We start from the raw sequence: 13,209 nt of genomic DNA on the forward strand, positions 1-13,209 counted from the left end.
GAAACTACTGGCCTGCAATGCAGGAATGACTGAATCGAACAGGTTTGATCAGAGTAACCTTCCAAGCATCATAAAGTTTGTTTTGTTTGGCCAACAGTTGAGCACAGATAACAAGTTCAGATTTTTTGTAGTAATCAAAAATTTATTGAGAATTTGTACAGAAAATAATAACCATGTACAGAGGTAAGCACTGCTCAGGGAAGAGTCTTGGGCATTTTCCAGTCAACAGTGTTTTACAGTAAAACTGAACTGTGTAATGTCAAGTAAGTTCAGTGTCTAAGATATAAGATATTTGTTTCCCTGGTCAGACCAGTCTTTGTGAAACTGCCCCTTTACGAATCTCCAACCTAAAACAGAAAAAAAAAAAGAAAAAAGTGCATTTTAATATTATTCTAAAGAAAGAAGTACATAAGGCTATGATGACATGTTGATAGTGTTCAAACACAGTTATACTAGTTGGAAATTAAAAATGTAACACTTAAAAATACATGAAGACAAGGGATTATTTCTGATCACAAGACTATCCATTAATCTATCTGTTAAAAGAAATAGTAATATGGAAGGTATATTAAAATCAAAGTACAAATATTTCTGTGACAAAATGGTAAACTGTATGGGGATATAGCGGAAGATTTGGCGAGGAGGTTAGTTAAATGTAAATACGCTCAAGTGACTTGCACCTGTCTGTAGAAAAAGCACATACATCACACTAATTGTTTTACTGACCTTGTGTGCTTGATGAGTAGAATCTCTGTGTTAGATAACATAAGCCTATGAGAAACTCTAGGCACCTTATCACTATGTCTGAGATTCCTGCTCTGTTGTGACAAAGAGCGGGAGGCTGCGCCTGCCTGAAGCCTCGAAATACAGGCGAGCTCAGCAGGCCCAGTGATGTTCCAGCAGGGCTGAACTGACCAGCACCTGCGTCCCCGCTTGTGTCACCTCTGCCTGGGAGCTCAGGTGTGGCTTCGGATATCCCCCAGTAGAGAGGTAACTAAAATAAAACTTGCTCTTTGCAAATGCATTTGTGGCCTCTGGCTCTTCTTGCGACGTGCCTGCGTGTGTGTACACATAAACAAAGCCAACTTCTCTAAGATATGGTGTCCTATTCAGTTGTCCATGCTCAGTGTTTGAAACAATACCTATGTTCTTTTGTAATTTTAAATATCTCCCCAGCCCTGTGGTCGAACCTGTTTGGTGTTGCCTAAGTTGTGCTGCTGTCCATCTACTGACAGTCTGTTGAATGGGATGATTTTCATTGCTGTTTTCTTCATGGAGTACCACCGGTCACGCCAGGTTGCCCAGATAATGCCATTGTCATATCCATGTGGACCAGCATCTTTCGATGTGTACACACCATCTAAAAAACATCGGTTAGAGCAAAACAGTTGCTTTCAAAAACGGTTGATCTGTCTATACATTTTTCTGGTACTAACACCTCCATAGCATCCCTGAGCATGCTAACAGGCCTTGCTCACTGCCTTTCTCCCCCCAGTTTGCTTCTCACAGGACTAATTCTCCCACTTTGGGCTGGAGAGCAGCTGTAAGTTCCTACTGCTGGTGTTAACATCTATTGCAAAGAATGCGCTATGCCAGCTTCAAGAAAACCAGAGAGTAAAACATACTCAATGGAACTGACCTATTTTTCTTTGTCACTGAAATGTGGTGTCCTGGGTCATAGGTATTTAGAAGGTACTTTACCTATATAATATTTTCCATTGAGGTGGCCAGCATGACATCTATTCATCCACCATCCAGATCCATCTTGCTCAGCACAGTTGCCAGCAAAGTTATCATTGTCATTATCATAGGTACTGAACCGCATGCCATTATGATAGGTAAAGGATTTGTCGCTTGGATCATCTCCAAAATCAAAGCCATCAAAGGCATCCCCGGCTTCACCACCAATAAAGTAGGCGTAAGTCAGCCGATACTTGTCTTCTTCACTTCCCACTTTGAATACAGCATAGTCAGCAGTGCTGTTAACAAAGGAGAATGGTGAATATCAGCATGCTACATTCCCAGTACATGTGCAAATGAGAAACACATAGGTGTTAGAACTGCAGAAAAAGGCATTTATGGCATCCTAGCATTTGAAAAGGAATTGGTTTTGCATGATTGTGTGCCTCAGTTCAATGACACACATCGACCAGCATTTGTGTTCCAGTGTCAGATGTTTTCTGACTACTACTCTTCAGTGATGTATGAAAGATCTACATTATATAAACATGCACATGTATGTATCTCCCACATTCATAATACTTGGGCTTACTTAGATCATGAGGAAATTCTTGGTGGAAGGAAGAAGTGGATGTCTCAAGAAATAGCAAAGCTAGTAAGCCTTCCTGGAGAATGGAATATAGAATAGAATAGAATAGAATAGAATAGAATAGAATAGAATAGAATAGAATAGAATAGAATAGAATAGAATAGAATAGAATAGAATAGAATAGAATAGAATAGAATAGAATAGAATAGGAGTAGTTCAGTTGGAAGGGACCTAAAACAATCATGTAGTCAATAAGATGCATAAGATGTGAAGAATCTTGAATAGAAGAAACAAATTCCTTCTGCCAACTAAACTAGGGCTGCCAGCATGTGGCCTTCAGACATGCATATGTATCTCGCAACAAGTCACACAGGGTGACTGCTGTCATAGCTGTGAGGTCAGGAGCCAAAACAGTGTCCTATTCATGTTAGCAGGTCTAAGGGGTCATCATTTTTTCAGAGAGCTGTACAAACTGATGCAGCAGTAGAAGCAGTAGGATTTAAGCTGTCATTTTCAGGAGCATCACAAGCAAATACCTTTTTCTGCCACTCCAGTCCTCCAGTTCTATTCGTAAGGTGTATGGCAGAGTGGACTGTGTAGTTATTAAATGAATCTTTTCATTGCCCAGCCAGAACTCAGTGGTGTCATCTGGAGACAGATGTCCAAATCCTTCCTTGTACTGAACCCAGTTTTTCTTGAAGTCCTCACTCCCATCCAGTCTCTGGGGAAAACAAAAAAACAAAAACAAAACCAAAAACCTAAATCAAAAAAAGATATGTATCTTATGTAGGTAAATAAAAACTGTACTGATGCAGTAAGCTTGCTCATGGTAATAACACGTAAGTGTCATACCCTCTGTAATACAGTCCAGCCGTTGCCATATGAGTCAATCTCACAGTAGACTAGGAATGACTGCTTGGCTTTTTGAGGCTTGATAAAGTAAAGACCACTTTTTCTGGCTCCTTTATTTGCAATGTCTTGACAATCTGAAGATATTAAAAAGATTGTTATTAATCTAGGTACAGTTCTACCCTCACATTTATTTGATATTGTAACTTTTTCAGTGCAAGAAATACAATTCATCTAAACATCCTTGTTGCACAGTTAGCTATTTACTCCACATACTTTAATGTAATTGCCATAAAAACCCTACTGAAGGTCAAAGGACTTGTGTAACATGAGGAGGAATTTACTCTCATGTAGAGTTTTAGCAAACGAAATGTAAAATATAGTAGTTGCATTAATATCTACATCAACAAAAACGGCACTTTTGAAGCCAATGGAATAATAACATGTTTTTCAGATGGTTCAGTAGAAATGTGATAAGGAGTTTGTCCTAAATCCATGGAAACTCTACTCATGTCCCTCATGTTTAGCATACATTTTGGGATAATCATATGTTGGACAAAAAAGTCAATGGAACAAGCAATACCTCTGTTCCACCTGAATACCCTGTTTGCAGAGCATCTACCCAACACCTATATTGTTTCAAGCCCTGGTTTCATAACGTGCACTCTTATATGCCTCTGCAGAAATCTATGGCCCATAAGATTACAAATAACTCATCGCTGTGATGCCAGCTGGTGATGATTAACCCTCCACCACACAAGAAGCATTTTGCAGACCTCTTCCCGTTGTCTCCTGTATTTCAGCCGTGTCTCTGCATGGCTCCTGACAGTGTGACTCAAGCTGGGCAATCTTCTCTTTCAGCTGTATGATCCTGTTGCTGTTCAATATATGTGTATCTGTCAACTGTCTGGACAGAAAGACATAAGAATGGCTTGTTGTTTCAGCTGTTTCTGAATACGTAACACGCGTTTCCCTGCATACGTGCCCCGCCGGTGTAGCATGCTGCTACATACACCCCTCTAACAGGAAGTGCCTTTGTTAGTATCAATATTTAAAGTTGAGGAAACTATACGAAGTAGGAAAGCACAGGCTTAACCTTATGCAAAATGTAATCTTCTGCAAAACTTGACTCTAGTCAGCAAAACTCAAACCAGTAATTAATGTATGAATATCTCTATGTATGCCTTCCTATATAACCTCATCTAGGTGTTCCTGCTCCAGCAGGGGGATTGGACTAGATGATCTCTCAAGGTCCCTTCCAATCCCTAACATTCTGTGATTCTGTGAAACTTTTCCTTCGTTCTCCTGAAGCAAATGATAAATTATTCCTCTTTAATTATGGATGCATTTGTGAAACATAAATGCTGCAAATAAACTGCTGCAAGTGTCAGAATGCATAAATCATCTTTGATATAATGTTGTACAACTGGAGATTTTTGTACATTCTGGTCATAAAACATATCCTTAAGATTTAGAAAAGTTAATGATGTTTTCAGTTGTATTTGTCAACTTACAAAAGACTACCTCTGAGTTTATATTACTTATGATTTATATCAATGTAACTGAGCTGATTTTCATGGATATATGCAGCGAAATAAGACAGAGTGAATGATTGTACAAATATTGCACACACTCTGCATTGCAGCACAAACTCATATCAATAAAATCTCCAAAGGTCGAGAAAAAAATTTTAGAAGTAGCTGGCACAGCAAAAGAAGCATAAATAAAAATATTGTCATGCTTCCTGACATTCTTATCTTGCACTCCTTGAATAATTAATGACTTATTCAGATGAGCAGAGAATGCAATATCAGATCCTCATGATCCTTCTGTGTCTTGCTAGGCAGCTGCTAAGGACAGTGTGGGCACAATGGTTCACATGAGCACAAAAAACCTTTCTGAGGGAGCCTTAGCTGCACTTAATAAAAGGACAGAAAGAAAATTATTTGGATTGCCAAGTGGTATAAAAGGTGGAAGATACATACTGTATAGTATTTTCATGAGACAAAATAGTGTTTTCATATCTGATAATTTCTTCAATTATTTTCCTGGACTTTTGAGTCAAGCCGTCAATTGAATCTGTAAAACAGACAAAGGTGTAAAATTATTGCAATCAGGCAAATTAAAAAACAATAAAACTACACAAACTACATTTTTCAGTTGTGTAGTTATCATTATATTCTCACTTGGTAGTGTCTGCCTCTCTGGAGGATAGAGGCTTTGGATGTGTTGAATCACATGTTCTACTGTTCCCGTGGAGTTAGTAATTTGCCGTAAAATTCTCTCCATTTCCTGCAGTTCATTATCCATAGTGAGATGGTATTTATTAAAGAAATCGGCAATGCCACAGGTCGTTGGGCAGTAGCTACCCTAAAGAGGAAAGAATAAAAATTGGCAATGTCTCAGGAGAAAAAAAAACAGGAGAGAAGAATATATGGGCAGGGGAACTTTCAGGCACTGCTTATACAAATAACTGTGGATAAAAAGGGGAGGTGTTTGCCATTTTGTTTGCTGTATTTGAATGTACAGAGTCAGTTTAGTTTCACACTGTGTGAAACACACACACATACACACATATAGCATGAAAAGCATGCATGCTGCTACTTCTAGTGTCTTCTGGATATCTACTTTTGTCAACAGTGCAGCCTTCCCTGCATTTTTACCAAGCGTACACCTCTATTAATAGATAACACTTTTAAGCACAGTGCATTTAGTACATATAGAAAATAACAATGAAGTTCAAATAAAGCTACAAGTGATAATGGTAGTTAATAATCAGCATAGGAAAGCTTTAATCAAGCTCTTAAAATAAAAGAAAATTGTTCAGGTACTTACAAATCGTTCATCTAATATGCAGCAGTTTTCTCTGGTAGCAACGTACTGAAGAGAAGAAAGAAGACCATTTTCAGTTAACTTTCTCTAACAGCATTTTCTGTGCTGATGCATTTTCTAGCACTGTCACTTACCGCCATGCTGGTGGAAAAGAGGAGGGAGAGGAGAGACCCCAGAGGAGCCCAGCTCTGTAACCTCAGCACCATCATGTCTGCCCCACCAGGCGCTGCCGACTGCCGGGTGCGAGTCCTGCAGTCAGCAGCCGAAAATGTTCAGCCCAGCACAGGGCAGCTCCAGTTTAAGGGAGCAGGCTGGAGCTGGGGGCGGGCAGCGGGAGGTGGCGGGAAGAGGTGGAGTAGGGGCTTGAGGTGGATTCCCAGAATTTGCACTCATCTCTTACTCCTCCCATTTTCAGAATCTGCTTCCGCTTGATCTCTGCTCCAGCCAGAAGGTCTCCGGGAAAGCGGGAAGGTGAGACAAGGCATGGAGATGCTACTTCTAGGAATACGAGTGTAAGAAAATTCATACATGGCTTCAGGATGGGGCTGGCAGAAGTTTCACTCAAAAAGCACATGGAAAAGCCGAAGTAGCTGTCTGAATTACATGTAACAATTACCAATAGCCCAACAATAAATAAGAATATCCTCTTTTCATCTGGTCACATCTGGTCAACCAGAAGGTTTCCCACCAAGACACGTATGGCCAGAAGCAAATCTGAGCATTTATGATGCTAGAAATCAAATTTGTGGGACACTTATGTGAGGCCGAAGTACTGTTCATGGGAGAGTCAGCTTTCCAGGAAGTGTACTGATGACCAGTGAGCCAGCTGCCAGGCTGCCAAAAGTCCTTTCCAAAGGATGACCAATGCTAGAAGTTTACCCTTCCAAATCTGGCATTAATTACCTTCAAGAGTCATGTGCAGAACGTGCTTCTGTTGTCCTTACTGATACCAATAGCACATGGCTCCACATGTTACATGGTTAACTCGGTTTCCTAAAGAGTGAAAATAAAGTAAATAAAACTGGGTAAAAGTCTACCTGCTCTTGTGTTTTCTACTGTTGCTTCATTAATGCTATTAACATGGACTCAGGAATCTACTACTGAATCTCCTGGCCAAGCTGCTCACCCGTTGTTTGAGATTGCTTTGCTCCTTCACTGGTTGCACGTCATGACACAGGGTCCAGATAGATATGACTATACAGCATGAGTAGGTTGCTGGTATGAACTTTGTAAAATAACTGGCCCAGTTTCAACTACAGCTGTACGCTCAAGAGCGCATATGAGCATGTATTGCTCATGGCACAACAGGTGAACGACACAACACAATCTAAGTATCCCTCATCCTTCAACAGGATAAAGAACACACCCTCCCCTTTTGTCACTAACAGTAGTACATATAGGCTTGAAACTGTCAGAAGAATATTTGGTAACAGAATATGGAAAAATTTGGCTTGTGTTCCTAGGCAAGTATTTCAGAATGTCACAATAGATGACAACAGTCAACACTGGCAAAAATAGCTTAGTTAATCTTGACAGAAAAAGCCTAACATTTTAGAAATAAAACATGAGAATGGCTGTAATGAAATAATTCCAACGCATACATAGAATTTCATTGTTCTAGTTAACTGGCTAATTTTGTGGGTAAAACAAACAGATCATTATGCCTACAAATGGATTAGGAATAGGAAAACTGAATTTTCAGCGAGGTGCATGTGTTAGACAAAATTATCACTGTATAGATTTACATTCATGAAGCAATTGATATTAAACATTGCTTTACTGATTAGAAATACCTGCACACTGCACTTGTAAGTGTTACCTAATTGTACTTCTGGTTGCAATCTCTTGTACTTCTTAGCAAATGATGTATTTAAATCTCAGGAAATTTTTGTTTGCTTTACTGATTACATGGTCATCATTTAGCCTTGAAAAATGAATCCTTTTATATCTTTGCTCCCTTCTATGGTTTTACCTTAGAAATAACTTATTCTAGCTTTTCATTGTGTTTAAAATAATGTGCATTCTTAGCGGAATGACTACATAGTATTTTTCCTCCCTTACATACCCTTTTGTCTTGGTTGGTCCTGACTGCAAAATAGCTGACCCATTTACCAAACAAATGTGCTAGAGACCTAGTTGTACCCTGAGATGTGTCCAACATAATTCGACTGTGTTGATTTTCTGGCCAGTTTTTTATTTCCAGGAAGTCTGTTTGCTGATTTGGTAACAAATGAGGAATGATTTGTGTAGTGCACACAGAAGGAAGAGTTCTCAAAGTCAGTTTACTCTTTTCTTGCAATTTATTTTTGAGTAGATAGTAAAGGTGATTCATTATTTGTTTAAAAGAGCCTCTTCAACTCAGTTTTATTAGTATTTTTGGTAAACAGCCACTGGGAGACTATCCAACACCTTCTCATCCTTTACAGTAAATCTTCCCTCAGAAATACAAATCTGACGAAAAAAGCTTGTGCTTGTAAATTAGTTCCTGAGTATCAGAGTATTCTAATGACTGCCATGGAAAAACAACTGGTTTTTAATCTTATTACTTGAACTTATATGCCTTGAGAATCTAACTTGAAAAAATCAGTCTATACCATTTCAGAAATGTTCAGTGATCCATTTTGACATTTCCAATGGGGTTTTGTTATTGTTTTAACTGAAAATGTTCAGTCGACTTGACTTGAACTTGCAATTTTTTTTCAGATACTCCAGAAGTTTATTTTCTTATGTAAAAAAAAATACCAAAAATAAATGTTGAAAACCCCCTCAAAAGTAAATATTGAAAAAAATTGCCTTTTTTGCTTTGCAATCTGTTATCAATATGCATTATCCTGCTTGTACTACTAGTAAGCTATACAGATTAGTGGGCAAAATCCCTTCACTAGGTCAATCGATGAGTGAGTGATAATTAGGATGAGAAACAGAGATGACTAAAAAGCTGTCTAGTATTGAAGTTATACTGCTGGTGTCCTATAAAATCAATTGCTTTACAAACAGAAGCAAAAAAGTGAAAATGAAAAAAAAAAAAGCTTTGAAGCTTTAATTTATTTTCACTCATGACACCAGTACAGATATTCACTGTGCTTCAGTTCAAATATAGGCTGGAAATGGTTCTGGTTCTGAGAAAAAGTATTAAATTTATGTATTTCATGTCAAATTGGGCTTTCCAATCGGGAAAGAATTCACAGGCTATTTTGCAGCATGCACAACATAGATGCAGAAAAGATACTTTAGAATGTATTCTTAAATAATTATAGGATATTATATATTTTTAAATCTGAGCAGGGAAACTCCACTGATGTATTACTGCTAAAAGTAATTTCATCTGTGACTCATGTTCTGGCGGCCGTTTTTCCCAGCACTTTTTCTACAGAATACAGCAATGTAAAAGAGCCTTTGATTTCTGCAAAGAATAACCAAATTATTTTATGTAGCTAATGTGTCTTATTTTGATTACAGATATTAGTACTAATAAATTTTCAAAAGTATTCAACAATCGAAAAGCAAAAAATCAAGGTACCTCATCATTAAAGTACTTCTGAAAATACCTCATGTCCATGAGCTAAGTGTTTAATAGTTTGAATAAGCTATAACTTTATTACTTAAAAATCCTGTCATTTTTCTTTTTGGTGCTTAATTTTATACATTTCAGACTTCATTTAAATGTCCTTCAAATCTTAAGGAATAGTAGAGAACATATCTTCTAAAAGCAATAGAAATGTGATATAAAGGAACAAAATCAATAAGGTTCAGAAGGTTACATATATCATTGCTTTGTATCAACTAAGGTTTTTCTGAGTCCCAGCGCATGGGATGTTATACTTCCGCATGCTAAAAATCTACTAAACTCACTACAACCCCACAAACCATACCCTGGGATCAGTTAAACATCATTATTGAGCTTTGAGTTGTTTGTGTCTTAAATAAGGTATTAGATGCAACATGGCAAATTCTCTCCCTTTACTCATTTACAGAGATCATTTTCAACTGTTGATTCACTTAGAAAAGGCAGGTTTTCAGACTGTCTGCAAAATAGAGATTGCAATGTATGCTTTACCTTGAGGGCAAGAGCAGTGAACTCTGTTAAACAAAGAGATGCACTAATTTGTGGGAATGAGATAAGTAATATATTCAAATATTTGCTGAATATTTTGTAATTAGTTGAGAGGGCAGAGCCTCAATAAACAAAACAGAGCCTACTCAATAAACTAAAATATTTGTTGGTGTCTGCTGATACTATAGGTTTGGACAGGAATTTATTTCCAGTGACATTAAAGGAAACACAGCAAAAAAGTAATATATTTCACATAAAATCCTGGCCTGTGAAATACTTTTTTAAGCAACCAGAGGAAGCTTAACTGTCAGAAAAATCCTAGAAAAATCATGGAAAGTATATTTGCTTTGGAAAATCGTATTCTGCATTGTCCGCCTTGACTTCCAGGATTAGCTCTGAACAATATTAATTCAGGATGATGGTAGCAGAATAATGAATTTCACATCTCCTTTACACATCATCTGTGCTTGATACTGGTGCACAAATCTGTGTATAGGGAGGGAAGCACAGGCCTATGTTTGAAACATTAATGCCACTGGCATAATAAAAGTAAATCCAAGTGTATAGGGTCACTGAAATAAACTGAATCTCAGACTGGCCTACATTTGAACCATGAACAGCAAAAAACTTGGGTTGGTTGTTTTTTTTTTTTTTTTTTTTTTTTTTAGTTTTTTTAGGCTTGTTTGTTTTTGTGTTTTTTTTTTTTTAAACTCTGTAACTGTCTCCTTTCTCTAACATAAAAATTAAAGCCAGATGGTTTGGGGTTTTTTTGCCTTCTTTCTCACAATTTATGATTAAAAATCTGGCTTATTCTTAAAAGTTGTACATTAAGCAATGGAGCCAATGGATGTGAATTCCTACCATGCGATAGAGTTATACAGTCTGTTATTGTTGACCCATATCCCCAACAGAGGCCACAAACACAGTCAAGTTTTTTGCTAGCAGCTCTGTGTATGAATTTCGCACAGGCTTGGTACTGATTGTAGGTTCTTCTGGGCTTCACTGACAACTGCACAGTGCCATCTGATGTCCTCAAAGAGCAATAAACTCTGCCTAAAATCTATTAAGTCACATAAAACCCCAAATCTCAAAATTACAACTTGACCATCACATAACGCTGCTTCCCAAGCCTACCTGGAAAAAGAATCTCTAAATTTCCTTCTGTTTTCATCAAAATAATCCTAACCTTGCATATGAAATGACAGGTTCTGAGCTAATTATTACTGCTCATGATACAGTGATAAGGATGACGAAAACTCTCAGTCTTTATTTTAAGAAAATAATTTGTCTAATCAAATGTAGGGAACAATGGACCATATAAATTAATCTTCCCACTAAAATGGATTATTTTGTTGGAGCCTCAACAAGGTTGTTAGATAGCCTGCTTACTTATGGACAAGTCTAAAGTGAGTAAGAAACACATTTTCTGGGGGAATCAACAGAACATGGGCTTTGATCCCTTTGTCTCTTCAGTGCAGCATTGCAAATAATAAAAACAGCCCTAAATCCTTCCCTCATGTTTTTGGCAGATCAACTAATAGGTGTATCTTAATATTTTATACACATTGGATATTAATTCTCTCACACACATATAAACATCCATATGCAAATTTGCTAAAATTGTATGTAAGGCTCGGTAAGGGCCTTAAAATGGTTTCAGACAAAGCAAGACCAGCCCATCGCAGAACCATGAGCAGTTGCTCTCAAAATCCATGCCATGAAAATATTTGAAAGAAGTTAAAATAATAAAGCACCTTATTGATTCCAAAACTGTCCTAGCAGTGTATGCGTGTGTGTATTTATATAAAATACATTTGTTCATCCAGAGTGAAATGGGCAGATCTGCGTCTCTGCATAGCGCAGGCAGCACACGGGATGCTGGCAGAAGTAGATGACAATTTTGGGGGCCACGGATGGTTTGGTATGTGAGGCAGGTGCAGACGGTGGTGAAATACAGCCACCTACCGACCTCTGGTTCACTTTGTTTGAGCAGCCCTGCATTCTCATGTCTAGAAATTCAGTTTCGCAGCATGAAATCTTGGCCCGACCCATTTCAGGAGGAGTTTTACTTACATTCATAGGTTATAATGATTATTTTTGTTAATGATTAACATTTATTTTGCATATGTTTAAGCACAGAAATCAGTGAGGACTGCAGCATGTTGATTATGGAGTCTCAGCAAACTGCACTTGAATTTCAACACAGCATTTGAGCCCATTGCAAGACTTGCTGAGGATTAGCCATGTTTCCTGCTGTTACAGTATGTTGGAATCTTACTGCAATGTATTCCATATTGAAACACACATAGAAGACACTTTAAAATTTAACTACAGAAAGCGTTTGTCTTTATGGCTATACTGATGGCTGTGTATTTTATACCAGACAGTGCTATTTCTTGTTCTTGCTTCAAAGTTTACCTTAAGGAGCTACAATAAATATACATTGGTATATTTAGGATAAAGCTATCTGGAGTCAGATATGTATACATAACATATTTGGGGTTTTTTTCCTCCGTCTAATTGTTTGGATGCTTACTTTTTTATAGGAACTCAAGACCTGTGTGCTTTCAACATAATAATTAAATACTTTAATAATTTAATAATCAAAAGTTAGTTCCTTTCTATGTGTAGGGAACCAACTTTTCTGTGTGACCTCTCTGGTTCTGCCTGTTTAATCACTGAGGACAGTAATTGTTTATAACTTTTTAGGCACTGGGGTTAGAAGATGGTGCTTTATGGTCTTTCTGTGATAGGAAAATATCGCACCTCCCTAAATAAAGAACTGAATCCTAAGATCACAGCATGATTATTTTCTGTCTTCTCTCAACTGCAAAATTTCTAATTGCAATCAGAAATTAGTGTTACTGGCCGCTTTATCAGCAATTTCCAAAAGTAGTTATTTACATATTTTCATCATAATGACTTTTTACATCAGTAAAACCACCTCTCGTCATGATACAGTTAGCATTGTCAATGTCACACTGAACGTTGTATTTTCAGTGTTTCCACAGAGACCCCACATTTTATTACTGTTTCTTCTGCAAGAGATAATTCAAAACCACTTAGGATCAAAGTGTACGTGTTAAGGGAGACCTGGCAGTTATTGCACCAGATCAGCATGTAAAACTCAGTCACAGTCCTGCCTTATCAGATGAATGATGTGGATTTTCTGTAGACAGGGAGTCACTCTGAAGTACCTCTACAA

General features: G+C 37.6%; 1 protein-coding gene across 2 annotated transcripts; it reads right to left on the bottom strand.

The window, feature by feature from the left end:
• Positions 1–223: 223 nt before the first annotated feature.
• On the bottom strand, positions 224–6,159 carry FGG (fibrinogen gamma chain; the record flags this gene model as incomplete). 2 transcript variants are annotated; one of them, XM_082051368.1, is made up of 10 exons in its annotated part: positions 224–347; positions 1,191–1,360; positions 1,702–1,979; positions 2,806–2,990; positions 3,122–3,255; positions 3,895–4,025; positions 5,104–5,197; positions 5,305–5,488; positions 5,954–5,998; positions 6,085–6,159. In XM_082051368.1, the coding sequence occupies 10 exons, from the start codon at positions 6,157–6,159 to the stop codon at positions 333–335; spliced, it is 1,311 nt and encodes a 436-aa protein (XP_081907494.1). The 2 variants fall into 2 exon arrangements, with proteins under 2 accessions (XP_081907494.1, XP_081907493.1); XM_082051367.1 differs by lacking the exon at positions 224–347 and having other exon boundaries at positions 1,161–1,360.
• Positions 6,160–13,209: the final 7,050 nt, after the last annotated feature.

Source organism: Streptopelia decaocto (assembly GCF_964273445.1).
Source record: "Streptopelia decaocto genome assembly, chromosome: 4".
NCBI lineage: Eukaryota > Metazoa > Chordata > Aves > Columbiformes > Columbidae > Streptopelia > Streptopelia decaocto.